Source organism: Eublepharis macularius, chromosome 2, assembly GCF_028583425.1.
Source record: "Eublepharis macularius isolate TG4126 chromosome 2, MPM_Emac_v1.0, whole genome shotgun sequence".
In the NCBI taxonomy this organism is placed as follows: Eukaryota; Metazoa; Chordata; class Lepidosauria; order Squamata; family Eublepharidae; genus Eublepharis; species Eublepharis macularius.
Window position 1 is genome coordinate 165,309,070 of NC_072791.1, and position 23,438 is coordinate 165,332,507.

At 42.2% G+C, this 23,438-nt stretch overlaps 1 protein-coding gene across 1 annotated transcript in view; it reads right to left on the reverse strand.

Annotated features, from left to right (window-relative positions):
* The window catches only part of SEMA5B (semaphorin 5B), a 377,961-nt gene that overhangs the window by 237,480 nt on the left and 117,043 nt on the right, over positions 1–23,438 (reverse strand). Inside the window, exon 2 of the mRNA XM_054972564.1 lies at positions 9,128–9,330. Coding sequence (XP_054828539.1) covers positions 9,128–9,278 — 151 coding nt within the window. The 5' untranslated portion in view covers positions 9,279–9,330. The remainder of the gene's footprint in view (positions 1–9,127; positions 9,331–23,438) is intronic.

Sequence of the window (23,438 nt, forward strand, 5' to 3'; positions counted from 1 at the left end):
GCTTTTGGGCAAGAAATTTTTGGCTCAGTGTCACAAGCCTCACTTTCATGACTCAAATTTTATAGCCTGGAATGGTGAAAATTAACAACATTCAAATTAAACCTGACTCTTTCAGAACTTTCTTAAAAGTAGGAAAGTAATCAAACTTTCCTGAAGAATCAATTTTGAGTGATTAATTGGATGTACAAGAGGACAGAGAAACAAAAGAAATATGAGTTAGCAAGCAATTTGAATTCCATGGTAGTATATGAACACAACTATGGCTCAGTTCTTTCACAGAACTATGGTTTATTTTAAGTACAGATAGTTTGTGAAATCACAATTTGGCTCACAGACAACTATTTAAATCCTAGTTTGCCTTGACAAATGTTGGTTCCATCACCTCCCTTTCCCCCCACTGCCTTCTCTGCAGAGATTCACCCGGCTGATATCCTGGTAGGCACAGTGATGAGGGGATGCCAGCAAACAACCAGGCTTAATCCTGAGAGACCAAATTTAAAGGTTTTTTAGGTGCTACTGGACTCTTTTTGATTTAAAAAAACAGAGTTTATTGAGGTATTTGGTACAATATTAGGGAGGGGGGAACTTAAGCAAATCAAAGCAAATAGTACAGTTCATTATCCAAAGCAAACAGTAAATTAAGGCACAGTACAAATAGTACATTTGGAGCAATTTCTAAACTAAAGGTGTAAATGTGGGGAAAAAGGGGAACAGGACAGGAGAAGTGAATATGTTGGGAACGAGATGTCCATTTTTCCAGATGTAGAATCCTAACTAGCAGAGAGGAGCAAAATGCCAAAATGAGGTGCAGTGTTGGTTAGGAGGAAATAGGGGGAGATGGTAATTAAGATGGTGATCAAAAGATACACTTTTCCTATTCTGTGTAGAAATAAGGAGGAAGGAGGAGAGATCCAGTGTTTTGGGAGACTGTTGCATTCCACACTGAAGACCAAATTAGACTTTGTGATTTCAGGAAGAGTAGATCAACCATGAGGTTGAGGTAGCAGGTAGGATCCAGAAACCAGCTACAAAGGTTTATCGGATGAGAAATGGCTCTTATATACCTTTAGTTGCAAGGGGACCATGTGTCTGCTGTGATGGCACTGGGTTCAGGCTAGAAACTTTGAATCTGCATACAGAAGGTCCCAGGCACTCACAATTAGAGGACCTCACAAATAAACTATTGAGAAGGTCCTTTTTCTGCCTGGGAGCCTGGAAAACTGTTCCTTGTCACAGTAGACAATATAGATCAATGGCCTGTCTGCAGTTCACATCACCATTCTCTACTCCTCCATTTCATCTTCATAACAACCCTGTGAGGTATGTTATGCTTATTAGAAATAATTAATTAATCCTTAGACAATCAAATTGTAGAGAAGGCAGAATTTACAGTTTATTGAGGTAGATACCATTCCAAGCAACATTTTGGAGTAGAAAGAAAGATAGTCCTAGACTAAAAAAACCACTTTCCCTATTACCACAGCCACCTAGTATGGTGTCGAGGCTGGATGTGGGTGTGTGGATGAGGCCTTCATAGCAGGAGCTTTGAAAAATACATTCTTCTCCTTTGGAAGGCCATGAAGCAAGAAGAAAGAATCTCTCAAAGGAAACAGATAGAGAAGAGGAGTCAGAAGGCATTCCCACCTTAGACAAAGAGAAGTAGCTTACTTATCATGAGAGTAACACATACACAAAGGGAAACATGTAGTGCTCCCTCAATGTCCAAGGCATGCTGAGTCGCCTATTCCATCAATGCTGAGAAAACATGACAAGCACAAGATCACCAAGGAAGTTTTCACTGCAGAGTGAAGATTTGAACCTGAGTCTCCCAGACAAGACAACATCACGCAATCAACTTTAAAGTTTTTAATAAAACAAAATCATGTTCATCACTTTGATCTGGTCTCATTTCCCTCCCCCACTGTTATTAAATTTATTCTTTTAAAAACTGCAAGAGATATGATCACAGATCTCTAGCCATCTTATCCAGTTGCACCCACACAGCAGAAGATTTCCTGTCAACTTGTCAAAAACAATAGGGACTAAAACACAACTTCCAGGAGAAAATTCAATTAACAAATCCTAAATAAAATTAACATGCTCTCCAAGAAGCTGACAATCTAGCAGTTAATTATTGCTGGATGTAGTAATCGCCACATAGGAATGCCCACAGCACTTCTAGGCAGTTAAGTAGTTTGTGGAGATTGAAAAAGATGCACATTAAAAAAGAAGTGATTAAACCTGCAGAGAGGGGAAAAGCACAGTTTGATTAGTACTACTCACAATTCTGAAAGCAGACTGTACTAATATCAACTCTATTCAATTGATTTTACATGGGAATATCGCATGCTAATATTCCTAGCACACTAGAGCTAGCACTTTCCAATAGAGAGTATGTGTCATTTCCCAGACTCTAGATTTGTTCTGGGAAAAATAAATTAATCATACTATGTGTGAATGGCTTCATGGTAACACTTCAAATACAGGGAGCAGAACTGGAGGTGAGGGTAATGGAAGGAAACAGCTTCCCTTATCCAGTTAAGAGCCCTGATGATCAGACAAGAGGTGCAGCATCCCATTTCACACACTGGCCAACTAATGGATCTGGATGGCTAACAAACAGGGCACACAGCCAAGGTAGCCTCCTGCAAATCATGTGCTCTACAGATCAGAGTGATGAACTAGGATCTTAGCAACCTAAGTTTAATTCTTTGTTCTGTCATGGAAGCTTACTGGGTGATCTTGGGCTGGTCATATACTCTCAGACTAACCTACCTCACGGTGTTGTTGTGAGGACAACAGGAGAATTACATAAGTCACTTTGAGTCCCCACTAGGGAGAAAGGTGGGTAATAAATGAAGTAAAAATTTTAAAAGTTGCTTTCTAGTACTGCCTCTAAATATGGAATACCCTTTAGTCACTATAGCTAGTAGCCATGGATGGAGTCTATCCTTCATGAATTTGTCTATATGTGTTCATGGAAATCACTACAGCATCACCCAAAAAGGGTGGGTTTGAAGAGAATGCTCTCTTACTTCATGCAATTCAACATGCAGTTGTAAAAGGGAAAAAATCCCATCTACTGGAGTTCTTTCTGCCTGTGAATGTTCCAGGAAGGAAAGAAGTTTCTTTTTCTCATTGCCCTCATTGCTCATCATGCACTATTAATGAAATTTGGGAAAAGGCTGCCCTAGAACATGGTATTCCTATACTGGGGGACTTGGGATCATCACATAGAGGTTCAAGCTTGTCTACACCCTCCAAAATGTAGCCAAATGATTCCACTGCAAAAACAAAGCTAGGTTCCTAAGATCCATCCAAAACACGGCTAGCCTGCAGGCAGTCACATGGCAAACCTTGGCCTCTATAAGAATTTCCAGGTAGCTCAGGCACAACAAGATATTAGAAATCAATTACCAGATCTCCTGTTTCTTTAAAGGTCTATAACTACCATTAGCCAGACAGGGGAAATTGGTTTGAGGATGCAATCCAGATGTGTGTGGGAGGAAGATGTAACCCCTCCCCCATGTCAGTTTGTGATGTAAATTGCCACTGGGGAAAACAGTCATTCTATCTGGAACGTATATCTGGAAAATGGCACCAAGAAACGTTTAAAAAACACCACTTCTATGTACTACAAACTCAGAAGATCTGGTTACTAATATCCCCCCTATTACTTTCTCAGACTACATATCCACCTGCCCAGCCTTGGATCCTACCTAGAATTTCCAGGGGTGCAAGGCAGGAGTGTGTGTGTGAGATGATCTTTGCTGCTTCCCCACCCCACCCCACCCCCCACCCAGCAGATTGAAACACCCCTCAAAATTATTTCCTTTATTAACAAGATTTTTACCTCTTTTTTCTGCTTTCACAGGGTCACCAAAATGGCTAACAAATTTAAAGCACACAAATTAAAATCTCATCTTAAAAGCCATTACAACCAACACGTGTTAAACAAAACAGTGGGCACATAGGAAGAATCACTGAGGGAATGCCAAACAAAACAAAAAAGTCTTCATGTGCTGGTGAAAGACGGCAACAGAAAGGGACAGGTGAATCTTCTTGGGGAGAGTTCCAGCATTTCAGTGCCACTCCAGAGAGGGCCTTCACCCAGGTTGACACCAACCTAATCCTCAGCAGGTGGGGGCACCCAAATCAGGGCCTGTGAAGATGACAGTAGTCATCTACTGGAAGCCAGCACAGATAAGCCAATACTGGAGTAATATGTTCCCAGAGACCCACTCCAGACCACATCCTGGCAGCAGCATTCTGCATAAAATGCACCAAATGAAGTTTCCAAACACTTTTCAAGGGCGGCTCCACATAGAGCACATTGCATTAATCTAATCTAGATGTAATCAGGTTATGCTACACTGTAGCCAGATCTTTCTTGCCCTGGAAAGGCCACTTCTTTGCCCAGTCAAAGTTGGTAAAAGACAACCCTGGCCACAGCTGCCAGTTGTTTATCCTACAACAGGCCTGAATCAGAGAGGACCCCCAAACTATGGGCTTGGGGAACTGCAACCCCAACCAGAATGAGTGACACTTTAAGTCTTGGGCCAGCTCTGCTTACCAGTAGCACTTCCAACTTGTTGGGATTAAACTTCAGTTTCTTAGCCTGCATCCGCTCCAAAATTGTCTCCGGGCCTATTCCAGGGCTTCTACAGTCTCCCTGGGATCATCTGGAAGTGTGAGATAGAGCCAAGTGTCATCTGCATATTGGTGACAACCCAGCCTAAATCTCCAAATGACCTCCCCTAACAGTTTCATGTAGATCTAAAAAAGCATGGGGGACACAATGGAATCTTGAGGGACCCCAAAGGTCAAAGACCAAGGAGTTCAGTTGCAGTACCCAAACACCACCTTCTGAAATCTATCCTTAGGTAGGATTGGAACCACCTCAGAAGGGTGGTAAGTGGTATGGCTACCCAGCCAAGTCCAAGTAGAGGAAAGATCAGGAGTTTGCACTTCCCTTTAAACAGAAACTGGCCCACGAGGCTTGTGGAAATTCAAAATGAAACAAAAGGTTTATTTACAAGAAGGTAGAATAAGTAGGCAGGTAGGCAGGTGTTTAAGACTGAAAAATAACATAGAGGTTTTTAAACAGAACACTTCACTGATGTGAGGCACAAAACGGTTGGTGCTGTTCTTAAGTTGTTGGCTTGTATTAGAGATGTTGGTGTTACACAAGTGTTACAGTAAACGCTTTCTGCAGTTAGCTCTCCTATAAGTTAGTTGCGCCACTTGTGATACACAGCATGACTTCCCCTCTTCTCAAGACCTTAGGGTGCTCCACTGAGACAAACCCTTCTTTAGATATTGGGCAGGCGTTAATAGTTATGAGCTATAATCCTGATCCTGTGACCGAAGGGGAGACTCCTCTCTACCCTCTTCCTTGACCCACTATAATTCCCAGATCTCTTAAGTCTAAGCAGGAGTTAGTACTGGGTTTTCCCCCTTTAGTCCAAGGACTAAAAGTGCTTCATAAACATTACTTCCTCACACAGAGGACACCCTGGCTGACCCCCTCTGGTCAGAAGCCAGACTCTAACTCTCCTCACTCCTTTGTTTATTCCAACTGTCAACCCCTCAACATTCCATCCTCAACTGCCATTTCAGGCTAGCCTCAAAAGGGGGGGAAACATGTCAATCATCCTCCCCACTGTCCAGCAATCTCAGCTTTTGAAGCTGAGTCCGTCACAGGTGCCTTCCAATCCCAGTGTGGAAAGGCAGTCCAGGAGTATACCAGAACTGATGGTCTCAAAAGCCACTTAGAGCTCCAGGAGTATCAACAGAGGTACAATCCCTCTGTCCATCTCTCAGAGCAGGTCATCCAACAAGGCAACCATTAAGCTTTTGCTGGGTTTGGACTTCAAACAGTAACAGTCTTAAACATTTCATGCACCAGTAAAGTTTCCACCACAGATTACTGGTACAGGGCAGAAATGAAAACCTACACCCCACCTTCCCATGGCTAATTATTTGCTCTGGAATTAGAGCATGAAACCAAAAGAAGCTCCCAGTGGCGCACAAGCTGTGACTGTCCAGTTCATAATATAATACAAATGGTTCTTTGAACAACAGCCTTTGGCACTGTTCAAACAGCTCCTATGTTTTATTTGTGTATTGTAAACATCTCACTCTGCTTATGCTTGAGGCAGCTTATAAACATTTTTAAATATAATAAGATATACAATCTGAACAAATCATAAAACAGAACAACTGTTAAAAATAATATCCACAGAGCACACAATTACTATAGATCTTAGTAATTGTCTTTAACCTAATCCATTAAAGACAAAGATGGCCAGTGAATTCAGGAGAATTCTGAAGAAAAGCTGCTTAGTTTTGCCTCCAGTTCCAATAAGCTTGTTGCTATATTAACTGCTTAAACAGCCAATCAGGTTCTAACACTGTTCTAAATCCCAGAGGGTTCACCTTTCAACTCCTCCACATAAAGCACATGGTCTGACTTATCAAGCAATTAGAAAAAAATCAAGTTTTATTTCCTGATTCCATAGGAAGAAGGTTATAGGCAGTATTTTATTATGCAGGCTTAAAGGTTTCGCTAATTTACTTTAATCCATTTAAGCACAGGTAATAGAATACAAAGAAAAAGCAGGAGGAGGAGGAGGCTGCTGACATTTGTTAAAATGCAGCAGCAACAGTTCACTTCCCTCTAGGTATAACAAAAAAGCGTCCAGAAAGGTCAGCAAGGTCTGCAAGCCTTCAACGTCTCCTTCTCGAAAGGTCATAGGTAGCTTCTCTCATTTGTCCTTGTTGGAGAATGGAATTGCAGACACACTCCCACATCCCAAAGGGAAAGCAAAATCAACACCATTTCAGAAACAGTTATAACTGGAAAGTGGGGCTGCTACAACAATAGCATACTGAACACACAGAACGCCACAAAAACCCAGGCAACACAATGGGCTGTTCAAAGTGGGACTGCACTGAAATAACATGTTCAAAAGAAACAATCCAAATCCCTCCAAAAATGGATCCATAGGTTTCTTTGCCACTGTGAAGTGACAACCAGCAATGAGTTTGTTATTCTATTAATCTAGGCATCAGTCTTCCTGCTTTGCAAGTACAGCATCAAGCAGATGACACTAGGGTTACAGTCAGAAGGGAACCTTAACCCTAGCCATGTAAATATTTCATTTTCACTGCATCATTCCCCAACTTTGTAATGCTGCATTATTGTCTCTAATTTTGTTGGTGCTGTTCTTGCTGCATTTTTAGTTATAATCCAGCAAGAAAGGTGGACTATAAATGAAGTAAGGTAAAGATAGTCCCCTGTGCAAGCACCGAGTAATTAGACCCATGGGGGGATGTCGCATCTCAATGTTTTCTTGGCAGACTTTTTACGGGGTAGTTTGCCATTGCCTTCCCCAGTCATCTACACTTTACCCCCAGGAAACTGGGTACTCATTTTACCAACCTTGGAAGGATGGAAGGCTGAGTCAACCTTGAGCTGGCTACCTGAACCCGGCTTCCGCCAGGATCAAACTCAGGTCGTGAGCAGAGCTTGGACTGAAGTACTGCAGCTTACCACTCTGCGCCAAGGGGCTTCTATAAATAAATAAATAAATAGATAGATAAATATATAAATAAATAGTGTGTATTTATATTTCATAATTCATTCTAGTCACAGCACTTAATTTCAGAAAAGTAGCATCACTAGAACCAATAACAGAATTAAACAAATTCATCACATCAACAATAGCAGTATCAATGGTTTTTAACCAACAGTTAGTTTGCATTCACTTTCTTCCTATGTACTGTGGGGAAGTGGAATCACAAAGAGGCGCCATTCAATTCTCAGGCCTGCCAAACTGTCATACCCCAGAAGTCCCAAGTGTACATTTGAACTGTGCATTTCATTTTCAAATTTTAGGAGGGATGTAGATTGTCTCGATTGAATCATGTATTCAATTGTTCATATGTCAGCCCCTCTGCAAAAGAAATGTCATCCATGAATCTGTAACCAGAGTAGACACAACACACATTAGTGATGCCTGGGCATGAACCTGTTATCCCTCAAGTGTACATGATTCGAAATTGACCCAAAATGATGAAAGTAAACCCTCAAAATCTACCTCCTATTGGTGAGCTATTGGTGTGAGCACCTCCATAATAACTTTCATAACCTCCATAATAACCTTCCTCCATAATAACTTTTGAGTCTTCAGCCAAATAAGGAGCGAGGAATAAAGCAATGTAATACAAAAGTCCCTTTAACTAACGGCAAGAGCGCATACTCTCTACTTCAGATCCAGAGGAGTTAGCTGTGTTAGTCTGTAGTAGCAAAATCAAAAAGAGTCCAGTAGCACCTTTAAGACTAACCAATTTTATTGTAGCATAAGCTTTCGAGAATCACGTTCTCTTCGTCAGATGCATGGAAGGCAGAAGGAAACTGCATCTGACGAAGAGAACGTGATTCTCGAAAGCTTATGCTACAATAAAATTGGTTAGTCTTAAAGGTGTTACTGGACTCTTTTTGATCTCTACTTCAGTGCCATGTGGAAATTACTACATCTGTTTGGTATTAGTAGAGTTTCTGCAACTCAGTGCTATACTGTATTTAAAAAAAGGAAGACTTACAGGCACAGCCTGACACAAACTTGCAACATGCATATACGCATGAAACTCGCCTGTCCTGAATTGGTCCATGAGGTCCAGTATTCTCTACTCAGATTGGCAACAGCTCTCCAGCGTTTCCGGCAGTGGTCTTTCACATTATCTACTACCTGATACTTTCACTGGAGTTGCCAGGGATTAAACCTGGGACTTTCTGCATACCAAGCAGATGCTCTACCGCTGACTCACACTGCCCCACCCCACCCACCTGTCCACAATGATCCTAACCAATACTGAATTTCATGAGTCAGGAAAGAAAAAAAATCTGCTTTATATTTGAAATAATATAAGTAGACCATATAATGGTAATGGATTGTAAGTCAAGCTGAACTCTTACTGGTCCACTTGCTGAGATTCTTTAGGATCTCATAGATTCCCCAGATACCATACTAGAAGCCAAATTCTAAGATAAATGGTGTGTAAACAGACCTAAACTGTTTCTTGTCAACCTAGGTCAGAGGCATTAAAAGGAAAGCTCTCCCACCTTCAAAAGAAATCACAGGGTGCTCTTTTCTTGAACACTGCTGCTCATCTTCAGGGTAGTCAAAAATATTCTGCGATGCAGAGAGGTGAAAAGTGAGAAGGAAAAGTCTCGGCAATGACAACGGAACAGCCTTTAATGTTGAACCAACCATGGCTATAAGTGTGCTGCAGATTTAGCATCCAAGGCTCTCCCACGGAAGACACCTGAAACACAATGATGAAAGTTAGGAAAGAATATTTTCAGAGTGTCTCGTAGGTATCTGATGGAACAAATGTGAACAGGTTAGCAACCAACTCACATGATCAGTAACAGCATGACATAAGATTCAAAATATAGGCATTGAAAACACTGAACATGCCACAATAGGGTTTTCAGCATCACCATTAAAAAAAAAGTAGTCGTATGTTTCTCATTTGTAAGTTTAAGTCTATGTTTATCCACATAGTTGTAAGGTTACAGCATTTGTCCAGTTCTCAGTGTACAGGTATTTTGTACCTGAGTATAAAACACTGACCAGTTCTTACTAGAAGCCTTAGGAGGAAATCACCTCTATTGTGAGGGTTCACCAAATTCATTTTTAAACAGCCGTTGACAGCAAGACAGAAAACTTCTAGTACTTCTGTAAGCTTAACAGCCATGTATTACACGCAGATAAAACAAGGAGCTACTGGTAATGAAATAGGAGTTGGGGGTTTGTTCTGCAGACAATTGATCTACTTAGGGTTGCCAAGTTCCCTTACCCTCCTGGCAGAAGGTGTGGGGGGGTCCGGGCACTTACATTCTTCAATGTCTTCATGCATGCACTCCTGGGATGAGGTGATGATGTCACTTGCAGTAAGTGACATCATCACGAAGGGCCTGGGAGTGGTCCCACACTTCAAGGCAGGCTAATTTGGGCCCCAAATGTCATGCCACCCCAGGAGTACAGCCAGGAAGGCCTATTCCCATACCTTCCCCACTGCCAGCCAGGTGAGTGGTGGCAGGGGATGGAGGATGGGAGTGGAGGATCCCTTGCCCCCATGGGGGCCCTGGGATCCCTAGATCCACTGCCTGTAATGTTCTATCTTGTCCCTACTACATGAACCTTGATGTCGTTGAAGTGGTGCCATGGTCGGACCACTTTGTCCTGAAGGCTCATTTGAGAGCACTAGCCCCCTCCTGTATAAGGAGCGAGCTAATTTATGCTCGTCCGTGGTGACTAATGGATCGAATTGGTTTCCAGGATGATCTGTGGGACCTGATGCCCCCTGGCAGTTCATTGGATGAGCTGGTGGGGGACTGGTATGGCCATCTCTCTGAATGGCCATCTCTCTGAAGCCATCATCAAAATCTCTCCCCACCACCCTCTCCGTTCCCATGCTAGACTGGCCTCCCTGGTATAGAGAGGAGCTATGTCAGTTGAAGCAGGAACTGAGACAGGTTGAGCAAGTGTGGAGGCGGAATCGGGGCGAAGAGACAAGATCATTTTATAGAGCATTTATGAAAGCCTATGAGGTGGCTGTGAAGGTGGAAAAGAAGAATTTCTATGCTGCCTGCATAGCAACTGCAAACTCACACCTGGCAAAATTGTTTGAAATGACGACGACAACAACAACAATAACAACAACATTCAATTTATATACTGCCCTTCAGGACAACTTAACGCCCACTCAGAGTGTAACAAAGTATGTTATTATCCCCACAACAACAGTCACCCTGTGAGGTGGGTGGGGCTGAGAGAGCTCCTAGAAGCTGTGACTGACCCAAGGTCACCCTGCTGGCTTCAAGCGGTGAAGTGAGGAATCAAACCCAGTTCTCCAGATTAGAGTTCCGCGCTCTTAACCACTACACCAAACTGGCTCAATCCTTGGTCTCCCTTTCTCAGGGAGACCACCAAAATAAAAAATTGGCTATTAGCTGGAAGGCTTTTGGGAGCTTCTTTGCAGATAACACTTTGTCTCTCCACCGTGATCTGCTAGCCACAGTTGATACAGTAAGGGAAATGGAGGCCCCTTGGCTGTCTTCTGGCCCTTATTTAGATCACTTCAGTCTGATCTCCCAGTTGGCGGAATCCTGCGGCTGGTGAGGCCCAACACATGCTCCCTAGACCTCTGCCCTTCGTGGCTGGTGAAAGCCAGCACAGATAGGTTGGGGCCCAATTGGAGTTTATTATTAATCGATCATTGAGCTCCGGGGTTGAAGGAAGCCGTGGTGAGGCCTCTCCTGAAAAAAACATCTTTGGATCCCACTGATCCGTCCAATTACCAACCAGTCTTGAATCTCCTATTTCTGGGGAATGTGACTGAGCCGGTGGAAAAACTGCAGGTTTTCCTGAAGGATTCTTCTGTCCTGGACCCATTTCAATCCGGCTTCCACCCAGAATACAGTACAGAAACGGTACTGGTCACCCTCACAGATGAGCTTCAAAGACATCTGGATCGAGGTGGATCAGCGCTGCTGATTTTGTTGGCTCTTTCAGCAGTGTTTGACACGGTCAACGATGAACTGTGGACCCACCATCTCGCCGATGTGGGGATCCGAAGGACTGCCTTTCAGTGGCTCATTTCTTTTTTTCCACGGTCAGGGACAGAGGGTGGCACTTGGGGAGAGCTTATCCCCAAGTGCCACCCCAAGTGTCACAACAGCCGTTGGTGTGCGGCTTCCTGCAAGGGGTGATACTCTCTCCTTTGTTATTCAACCTGTATATGCGCCCCCTTAACCAGTTGGTGTGAAGTTTCAGACTGGACGGTCACCAATATGCGGATGACACCCGGTTCTATCTGTTGATGGGAGGCTGGCCTGACTCTGTCCCTGATGTCCTAGTGAGAGCTTTGGAGGCCGTAGCTGGATGGGTAAAGCAGAGCCAGCTGAAGTTGAACCTGGCAAAGAAGGAGGTCCTGTACTTGTGCCAGAGGTTGCCAGATTTGGGAATCTGACTCCCGACCTTTGATGGAGCGCCATTAGCACCTGTCTCATCAGTCCGGAGACTCAGAGTGATACTGAATTCCTCCCTATCAACGGAGGTCCAGGTCATGGCAATTGCCCAGTCTGCGTTCTTCCATCTTCAACAGGCCAGGAAGCTCGCGCCCTATCTGTTGACCCACTAACTACAGTGATCCATTTAACAGTCACCTCCAGAATAGACTACTGTAACTTCCTCAATGTAGGGCTTCCCTTGAGCTTGAACAGGAAATTACAGTGGGTCCAGAATACTGCTGCACATGTCCTGATGGGCTACCATACAGGGCACATATCACTCCAATTCTGCAGCAGCTGCACTGGCTCCCCGTGGAGTTCCGGATCAAGTTCAAGGTTTTGGTTTTAACCTTTAAAGCCATAAACTGACTGGCACCAGCATACCTGCAGGACTGCCTCTCCCCATATGTACCCTGAAGAGCACTAAGATCGGCAAATAAGAACCTATTGATGGTCCCGGACTTCCTGTTTGGGATCCATGGAGGTCTAACACAGCTCTGGGAGCAGAGCTGACCGGGCTGCCGTTTTTAGTGACCGGCGGGGGCAAACAAGCCCGCGGTCCCCTGTTCTCAGACGGAGAACAGGCTTTGAACGCTCAAGTACCTCAGGGCGCGTTGATCTCGGGCGAGGGGGGGTTCTGCGCAACGGACTCTCCCCCGTCCCTTGAGGTCCCACCCTAAGACAGGTCGGCCTATATCTCTGCGGCAGTTCTGGGGCCAGTGACGGCTGGCATAAGATCTACATGCCCAAGCATCAACAGGAGGAAAGAAGGTGAAAGAGAACCTGAGTTTGAAGCAGTGATTACAACCCAGAAAGACGTTTGAAAAGGTAAAGATCACTATCTCTTGAAACGGGACGAATTACTTAAAGTAAAGAAGCATTAAAGGGGACTTTTAAACTGCAACAGTTTGATTAAAAGTAGAGGAAGACTCGGCAAGAAACAGATTAGTAAAAGGACTAAGCTAAAAGAAGTAATTAGAGAAATTGGAGGATTGTTGTTCATACCTGTGGTTGTGAGGAGATAATAGACTGTGAGAAAGCTTCTACCATCGCGAGAGCTGCTGTGAGGAGACGGGAAACAGGAAGTACGTAATTGTGATAGAGCTGCTGGAGAGAGACGGCCCTAAGGCAGACAGGAAGAGGGCAATCGCCATCTTTGAAGAGGGAAGGGCACGGACTTCAGCAGAAGAGGAAGTATGCCATATTGGATTACAAAAATATAGAAAAACCATAGAGAAAAGACGCCCGGCATTTTGGATTTTGTAAGTGCTTTTTTTTTTTCCTTTTGAAACCGGGACATTTGAATTAAATTAAATTAAATTAAAAGGACACTTAGCCAAGCGCCACGGAGTTAAGGAAACGAGCAGATTCGTGGGAGTGAGGCAAGTCAAGCCCCACGATGTCGAAAAAAGAGTGGCAGACGGCTATGGAAAATTTAGACAAAAGATTTTCGGAAATGTTAAAGGTCCAGCAGGAGCTGGTGAAAGAGATCAAAGAAGTTAAAGAGATAGTTAAAAGTGAATTGGCAGAAATGAAAAAGGGAATGGAAGCAACACAGCAAAAAGTTAACGTGGTGGAGAAGGCGATGGAGAATCTCTCAGACACGCAACAGACAGATATGAGGACGATGAGGGGCAGAATGGCTATTGCGGAGAGCAAGTATATGGAAAAGCAGCTAAGGTTTCGCGGTTTGCCGGAGATGGAGGGAAAGACAGCTCAAGAGCAAGTTGCTGAAGCGTTAGCTGGATACCTGGGGAAGGAAGAAGAAGAAATCGTGGCTATCCTAGATGTGGTTTATCGTATAAACTCAAGATTTGCGACCCAGAGGAAGTTACCAAGAGACATGATTGTGCAATTTACAACCAGAAATATGAAAGAAATGATTGTGAGCAAGCAATTCTAAGACCCATTGGAGGTTGATGGCAAGACGGTGATTATTATGAAGGAGTTACCTAGATCGGTGTTGCTTGATCGGAAAAAATATAAAGCCTTAGTCCAAATTTTGAAGGACATGAAAATAAGGTATAGATGGGAATTACCGGAAGGACTGGCATTTGAGTTTGGAGGAGTGAAAAAGCGCATCAGATCTGAATTTGAAATGGAAAAGTTTATGAGGGACAATGAAAAGGACTTACCAGCAACAAGGCTATGAACATGGAATGTAAGGTTATATCTTGGAATGTAAATGGACTTAACTCACCCAATAAGAGAAAAAGTACTTTTCACTGGCTATTAAAACAGAAATGTGATATTGTTTGTTTACAAGAGACTCATATTAGAAAACAGGATGTAAAATATCTAAAACTGAGCAAATTGGGCACTCATTTTGCAGCGGCCACAAAAAAGAAAAAAAGGGGAGTGGTCTTGTATATTAGAGAGGAGCTGCAGCCAAAGTTAGTGTTTAAGGACCCAGAAGCCAGATTTTTAGCGGTGGAATGTACATGGAATTTAAAGAAAGTGCTGGTGATTGGAATCTATGCACCTAATGGAGCAAAAGAAAGCTTCTTTGAGGATTTGAGGAAGCAATTAGATGAACTTTCTTACGACCAGATAATTCTTGCAGGAGACTTCAATGGAATTACAAATTTGGAGCAGGACAAGAAATCAGCAACTGCACAAAAGAAAAGAGGACTACTACCAAAAACTTTTTTTGCATTAATGCAGCAGGAAACTTTGGAAGATGTATGGAGAATACAGAATCCCAAGGGCAGACAATTCACATTTTTCTCCGCAAGACACTCTACTTTATCACGAATCGACATGATCTGGGCCTCAAAGGACTTAGTGTTATGGACTAAAGAGGTGGAAATAATGCCTATGGTAGGCTCAGATCACAATCCAATTATGTGGAAGTTTGGGAAAAGAACTAAGAGGAAAGGATGGAGAATAAATGAGGACTTGTTGCAAGAGGGAGAAAACTTGGAGATGTTGAGAAGGGAAACTAAGTTCTTCATACAATACAACATGAATCGAGAAGTACCAACCAACAAGGTATGGGATACCTATAAGGCAGTAATTAGAGGCATACTAATGGACTTAAACGGAAGAGCCAGGAAAAAACAAGAGGAGAAGAGACAGGAGATTACAGAGAAAATAAAAGCCAAAGAAATACTACTTAAGAAAAGACCAGGGAAGAAGAAAGTTTACCAAGACATTAAAATTTTACAAGAACAGTTGACAGCAATGAATAATAAAGAACTGGAATGGAATCTGAAAAGAATGAATCAAAAATCATTTGAAGGAGCAAATAAACCTGGGAAATATTTGGCATGGCAATTGAAGAAGAGAAAGGAGAAGAAGACAATAAATAAAATATGTGAGGACAATAAAGTATATCTGGAACAGACTGCTATTAGTAGAGCCTTCTACAAATTTTACGCTAAATTGTATAATAAAAAAGAGGTGAATAAAGATTCAATAGCGACATATCTGGGGAAAATGAGGCTCCCAGTGATCTCGGAAGATTGGAGAAATAAATTAAATAGTGAAGTAACAGAGGAAGAGATAAGGAAGGCAATACAGTCAACAAATCTGGGTAAGGTGCCAGGGCCTGATGGACTCACAGCTAAAATTTATAAGGTAATGGTCAATGAACTGGTGTCATTCCTAAAAGAAGTGATCAATGGTGTTATGAGAGACCAAAGAATTCCAGATACTTGGAGTTAAGCTAATATATCATTGATCCCTAAAGAAGGACAGGACTTGACTAACGTCAAAAATTACAGACCTATTTCCTTACTTAACAATGACTATAAGATCTTTGCGAAGATCTTAGCGGAAAGAGTAAAGGGATGGCTATCCGAAGTTATTGGGGAAGAACAAGCTGGATTTTTACCGAATAGACAAATCAGAGACAATTTAAGGACAGTTATAAATGCTATTGAATATTATGATAGGCGTTGTGATAAGGAGGTTGGGTTCTTCTTTGTGGACGCTGAAAAAGCATTTGACAATTTGAACTGGGATTTTATGTTCGCCACTATGGAACAGCTACAGTTGGGAGAAAGATTTATCAGAGCAGTAAAAGAAATCTACAGAGACCAGAGTGCAGCAATTGTGGTGAATGACGAGGTGACTAAGAAATTGACTATAGGCAAAGGTACAAGACAAGGTTGCCCGTTGTCTCCACTGTTGTTTATAATGGTTTTGGAAATTTTGATGATACAGATCCGAGAAGATAATGCAATCCGTGGAATAAAGATAAAAGACTTTTCCTATAAGGTCAGAGCATTTGCAGACGATATAATGTTAATTGTGGAAGATCCAATTGAAAACATGCCAAGGGTAATAGAAAAAATCACAGAATTTGGAGATTTGGCAGGTTTTTTTGTAAACAAAAAGAAGTCAAAGATACTGTGTAAAAATATGACTAAACAAAAACAACAGCAACTTATGGAAATAACAGACTGTGAAGTAACAAATAAGGTGAAATATTTGGGAATTGAACTGACTGCAAAGAATATAGATCTATTCAAGAACAATTATGAGAAATTGTGGACTCAAATAGAGCGAGACTTGATTAAATGGAATAGATTGAATTTGTCATGGTTGGGAAGAATTGCAGCAGTCAAGATGAATGTGCTGCCAAGAGTGATGTTTTTGTTACAGACAATACCAGTTATTCGGGATTCCAAGCAGTTTGAGAAATGGCAGAGAAAGATATCGGACTTTGTTTGGGCAGGCAAAAAGCCTCGAGTGAAAATGAAAGTGTTACAGGACGCAAAAGAGAGAGGCGGAATGCAACTGCCCAACCTAAGACTTTACTATGAGGCAATCTGCTTGGTTTGGCTGAAGGACTGGATGATGCTTAAAAATCGCAAATTGCTGGCCTTAGAGGGATACAAAAAAATATTTGGATGGCATGCATACTTATGGTATGATAAAGTAAAAGCGGACTCTATGTTTTTACACCATTACATTCGGAGAAGCCTCTTCACAATATGGAAAAAGTACAGAGATTACCTACAAGAAGGAATTCCCTCCTGGGTGGTTCCTTATGAAGCGATAGATCCGAGAACTGTTGATAATGAACAACAGTGTTTAACGTATAAGGAGATAACACGAATAGAATTTTCTAAATTAAGAATAAAGACGCAAGAAGAGTTGTCTCCAAATTATGACTGGTTTCAATATAGACAGCTCAGAGACCTTTATAAATCGGATTGTGCCTTTATAAATCGGATTGTGCCATAAGAATGGAGAACTCGGACTTGGAGGAAGTAATTTTACAAGAAGACAAAAAGGAAATTTCAAAGGTCTATAAAGTGTTGTTAAAATGGTATACTGGATTCGGTTTCGTTTTCTCAGCCATGCCGGACGCTCCTCTCGGCTGGTCCGGGAGGAAACGACCGGGCACCCTGACCGGGCGGCTGATCCGCAAGGATTAGCCCCCAGGACTCCCAGGGAGGGAGCCAGGGTCCGGGACGCGGCGGGAAGAACTCCCCGAAATCAATGCGGGGGGGGAATTGCCCGTTTGTCCCTATGGAGGCCGGCAGATGTGCGCGGCGCCTCGAGTTCCGCCGGGCAACGAGAAACGGCAAGTAAAAGAAACAGGCGGAAGCCTGTAAACAAGCGAATCCCTTCTGTTTTACAAGCGTTTGTGAAGGAGAGGTTGATCTGAAGAAGACTCGCTCTTCCCCTTCGTTGAGTTCCAGAATTTTGTTGGCGCCCCCCCCCCCCCAAAATGGCAGCAAAGAAGCAAAGTCCCGCTCTCGGTAAGTCAATCTCGGCTACTTTGAAGGGGGAGTCGCTCGAAGAGTTGGTGCGCAGGGCGGTGGTGGAAGCCATAAAACCCTTTGTTGACAAGCTGAACGAAACTGATCAAAGGGTGGGCTTAATTGAAAGCGAGGTGAAAACCATTAAGGCAGCAGCGGGGGGGGGGGGCAGAAAAGTCTGCTCTGGAAAGTGCGTCACTTGTGAAGGCTACAAAAAAGGAGCTGAAGTTGGTGGAGAACCAGCTGATCGGGCTACAGGTGGAACGAACGCAGACAATTTTGCGTCTCCAAAACGTGAAAGAGGAGGAAAATGAGGATCTGTGGGATTTGGTCTCGGAACTACTGGCGACACCCGCGAGGACGACTAAAGAAGAGGTTAAAAGCGCCATTTTGGAGGTCCGTCGGGCTTCTTCAAAATATGCAACCAAGCGACAGTTGCCTCGTGAGATCATTATTGACTTTTCATCTAAAAAGATTCGGGACACCATCCTATATAACTCATACAATGCGGATTTGGACTTTATGGGTTTGAAAGTCAAGATTTTGAAGGACGTTCCATTTCTAGTCCGGAAACGGCGTTTTAAATATAAAAAGTTTGCAGCTCTTCTGAGGGACCATGGAATAAAGTACAAATGGTTATTCCCGGAAGGAATATGGTTCAGATATAAAGATCAGGCCTATAAGATATTATCAGAAGATCAACTAAAGGATTTTGAGAATAAAAACCCAGAACTCTGCTGCACCAAGAACGAAGAAAAGGAGGAGCCGGAGGGGGGGGAGGAGGAGGAGAGCATTGCAACAGCAGTTGCACAGAGAGAATTGCGTCCGGGACCTAGAAGGGGGAGGAAAGTTTAATCAGAATTTGAAATGTTTATTCTCTGTATGATTAACCACTCCATCATTATTCTATGGAGCTATTTTTGTATTATGACAGTATGAAGGGAAACATTGAAGTGTAGTGTTTAGTGTTTGTAGTTCATTCCCCCCCCTTTTCTTTTTCCACCCCCCTTTGTCCCTTCCCTCTCCCCTTTCCTTGTGATAGTCTGGTGTAGTGTTTTGTAGTTATGAAAATAAAAAAATTTATAAAAAAAAAAAATGGTATACTGAAGAAGAGGTAGTTAAGGTGCAAATGGTGAAGTGGGCTATAAATTTTAATAAAGAAATAACAATGGAGGCGTGGGAATATTTGTGGAAAAATACTTTGAAGATTACGACATGCACTAACATTAAAGAGAATGTCTATAAAATGATCTATCGTTGGTACCTGACACCAAAGAAAATTGCGCTAGGGAATGTGAACACGTCTAATAAATGCTGGAAATGTAAAAAGCATGAAGGATCTTTGTACCATATGTGGTGGACTTGTGAGGTAGTCAGGCAGTACTGGGGGTAAATAATAAGAGTAATAAGTGAGATTTTACAGTTTCAAGTTAATAAGAACCCAGAACTCCTGCTACTGAACTTGGGAATGGAAGATATTCCAGCACAACATAGGACATTGCTTTTTTACATGACAGCAGCGGCTAGACTTTTGTATGCGCAAAAGTGGAAAGTACAAGAAGTGCCAACTATCGAGGACTGGATTCACAAATTGCTGTACATGGCGGAGATGGATAAACTGACAAGAAAACTAAGAGACCTTGATCCAGGACAGTTTAACACAGATTGGGAGAAGCTGAAACAATATTTGGTGAAAAAATGGGAGGTGGGAGGAGAACTGTGGCAGTTTGAAAATTATTGAAGAAAAACAAAAGAAGAGAGAAGTGACTATACCGGGGGGAGGAGAGTTAAAGAAGAATTACTAAGCAATTATTCTATTTGATTATTCTATACAGTATTAAGTAATAGTTATTATGTGATATATAAGAACAGAAATTAATTAATTAATTATGTTGCTGGCAGATAGGGGTGTAATTGAGAATTAACAGCATTAAAATTCATGAATACAAGAAGGGGGGGAATGAGAAGTAGCATACAGAATATAGGTTAAATTGATTGACTTATGCTGAAGGTATTTTTAGTTATAGCGATATTTAGAAATGTGCAGAACATGGGTCAAATTGATTGACTTATGTCGAATGTATATTGTGTTTATAGGTATATTTAGAAATGTGTAGAATACGAGTCAAATTGATTGACTTTATGTTACAAAGATAAGAGATATAAGAGGAAGAGTAACATATAGAGTATAAGTTAAATTGGTTGACTTATAAATGTATTCATCACTTATGAGTACTCAAGTTATGTATAAGGAGGGATAAATTGTTTGTCCCATATTGATGACATTAGAATGAATAAGTTAGAGTACAGGATATTGAGAATATTACCAGTATTATTACTATTGAATAACATGCCAGGAATGTATTAGTTAGTTGATAAGTGAAGGGAAATTGACTTAGCACTGTGTTATAATAGACTAGCTTAGAAGAGTGTGAAAGTATATGTTTAATTGACAAAATAAGTTGAAATGAGTAGGGGAAGAATAGACAAAGGGTTGGAAGTCAACAAACGGGGGGGGAGGGAGGGGGTTAGAACTGGAATATTAAAGTAATTTGATTGTTATAAATGACAAAATATTTCTAATTCCAATAAAAAAATTAAAAAAAAAAAAGAGAACCTATTGATGGTCCCTGGCCCCAGGAAGGCCCGGCTGGCCTCAACTAGGGCCAAGGCTTTTTCAGTCCTGCCCCCAACCTGGTGGAACTCTCTGTTGGAGGACACCCGGGCCCACCAAGACCTCATATCTTTTCAGCAGGACTGTAAGACAGAAATGTTCTACCGGGCATAAAATTGAGGCCAGTCTTTGATTGTTTTAGGAGCCTCCTACTAGTCTCCAGCCAAGGGGATGACGAAATAATCTGCCCCCCCCCCACAAGCACAGTCACTGGAATATTATTAACTGTGGCCCCACCCCCACCCCCTTTTGTTTACATTATTCCTGAAGAAATTGGAGGGGGCTGCTATCTGAGATGTTCTTCCATATGTATTTTGTGGTTTTTGGATTTTAAATGTATTTATATGTTTTAATGTGTACTGAGCATTGTGTACCAGCCCTGAGCCCTTTAGCAGGGAAGGCAGGCTAAAAAATTGAATCAATAAATAAAATAAAATAAATACTATAATTGATAGACTTGCTGTTGGGAGATAGCCATTACACTGTTGGCATTTGTTGCTGTTGTTACAGGAGACTGGATGGACTTTCTAGAAGTGGATTTACACAGCAGGGAAGTACACAGTCAGCAAGGAAAATATAACAATATTAAGGATTTTCAAGTAAAGATTCCCAAAATAGTAACACCATGTAGGAAACTAGGGCTTGAAGCTTTGGGAAAGGGTTTTCTTTAAAAAAAACAAAACCCTAGATGAGCATCAGAGAAGTGTTATTTGCATAATGACATTTCATTATATTATGAAATTTGCATAACTTAGCCCTCGCCACAGCAACACATAAAGCCTTTAAGTGACAAAATTTGGTGAATTAAGCGCTAAGAAAATGCAGTATTCCTATATCAAAGAAGAACATCTTTACTTATAGAGCAGATTGCTAGCTCCCACACACTTAAAGAACAACCCTCTTCACATTTATTTCACAGATAGGTTTGCTAGGTCTCCTGTTATGGCAGGAGACCATCCTGCTAGCAACCTTCTTGTTCTGCTGCTGCCTGGAGCGGAGTAGCATGAGAAGAAAAATAAAACCATTGCCCTTAGGCTGATGGAATGACATCATTTCCAGAGAAAAATGGAAGTGAGGTCAGTCTTCTCTAGGAATCACCAGAACCTATGATTTTACCAATGCATCTACCCACGCCAGCCTCCCATGCCTGGCAATCTTAGAAAGCCTTAAAATTTATTTCAGAACACACATGGACTAGTTATACAAAAAGGACTGTAAGTGAGTTGGGGCCCAAAATATTAACTGCTGATACTCCAAATGTATCTCAAAGGGTGAAAAGGCTGTTAAAAAATCATTATAGTTCAAGCAGTGCAAATGTCACCAACAAAAAAGGCAATTATATTCTTTTTAAAGAGGTAAGAAGAAGAGATGCTTGAAAGCAACAATATTCAGGAAAGCACATGTTGAAAGTGTTCAAGGGTTTTTAAAACACTGTCATAAAACTGAGCCACAAGTCTTTACATGTTGCCATTACAATTAGCAGCAGCAATTCAGTTTATAAAGAATATAACTTCACAACTTCAGGTACTCACTCACCGAAACCAAGGGGAAATGTTACTCAAATTAAAAATTTCTCCACACACCTTGAAAAATGTTAGTAATTAAAAGAAAAAAGAAAAAAAATGAGAGGGAAAACTCAGTGTGAATGTCTAGCGATTTCAGTGAAACTATGTCTGTGAAAGAACCTATAATCAGGCACCACAGGAACTCAGCCTGACACCAAGGTCTACTAAAATTAAGAGAGTCGCTTTGACTATAGTAGGCTGTAAATCAAGGTAAAGTGTAATACTATGAAAAAGCAACATGAGGTAATACATGGTATGGTTCACCAGCCTCCCAAAGTTTTATTCAATTTCTGCGTAGGTCTAAAGGTAACATGGAACCCTCGCTGAGGCAGTTATAAATTGAAGGAAATACTTTGCAGTTTTGCTTCAGTTTTTTGACTTTCACTTGTGGAAAAAAGATAATGGAACAGGAATATCTGAGTATATCTTAACAGTCTTCCTAATGTATAAAAACCTCAACTACAGTGGTTGTGTCAAGAAACTGCCCTTCGTTAGTCTACTTTTTGAAGCTTTGATTCAGGCTTTGGGGCCCAGTTGGGTTGCCTATACCCCCCTCCCCCAGCAGGAGGGGTGGGGGACCTGGCACTTACCTTGTGTTGAGAGTGTGTTCTTTCTTCATGTGCATGTTCCAACGCCTACACGATGATGTCACTCCTGGAAGTGATATTGTCGTGCTAACCACAGGAATGCTCTTGCACTCCGTACAGGGCTGATTCGGCCAATTTGGGGCCAAAATTGTCCCCAAATGAAGCACAGGAGTACTCCTGCAGCCGTCATGACAACATCACTCCCGGGAGTGATGTCGTTGCGCCCTCTAGGAGCATGTGCACTGCACGTGTTCCTGGGGTGTCTGCTGGTGGTGCCTGAAAGGAGGCAAACCCCTGAAAGTTTGCCCGCCATGGATGGGCACCTGGGAAACCTACGGCCTAGTCAGGCAACAGAAGAGAAATTTCTGGAAACTTTCTGAAGTTCTGAGTTAACAGTTCCCAGAGAGATAAGGAGAGGGAACTGAGGCACACAGGCATGGATGAGATCATAAGAAATCAGAGGGCTTTGAGACCAAGGACCAGGAGGGAGGCTCTCCACTTGCATTCCATCTCATTCGCACAAGGAACCCTGAAAGGGGTAAGTGTCTTAGCAACACCATTCATTGATCAAGCAGGATCAGGCCACACTGCAGGAATGGTTTATTCGCTACTAACAAGCAATAGTGAGCTACTAACAAGCCATAGCAAGCTAGGGTTGCCAGGTTCCCTTATCCTCTTGGAGGGGAGGAAGAACCTGGCACTCACATGACATCACATCTGGAAAGTGATGTCATTGCACAGGGGCCAGGAATGCAGGGACCAGGAGCGTTCCTGTGCTTTGCAGCAGGCTGATTTGGGCCCCAAATGGGCCTTATT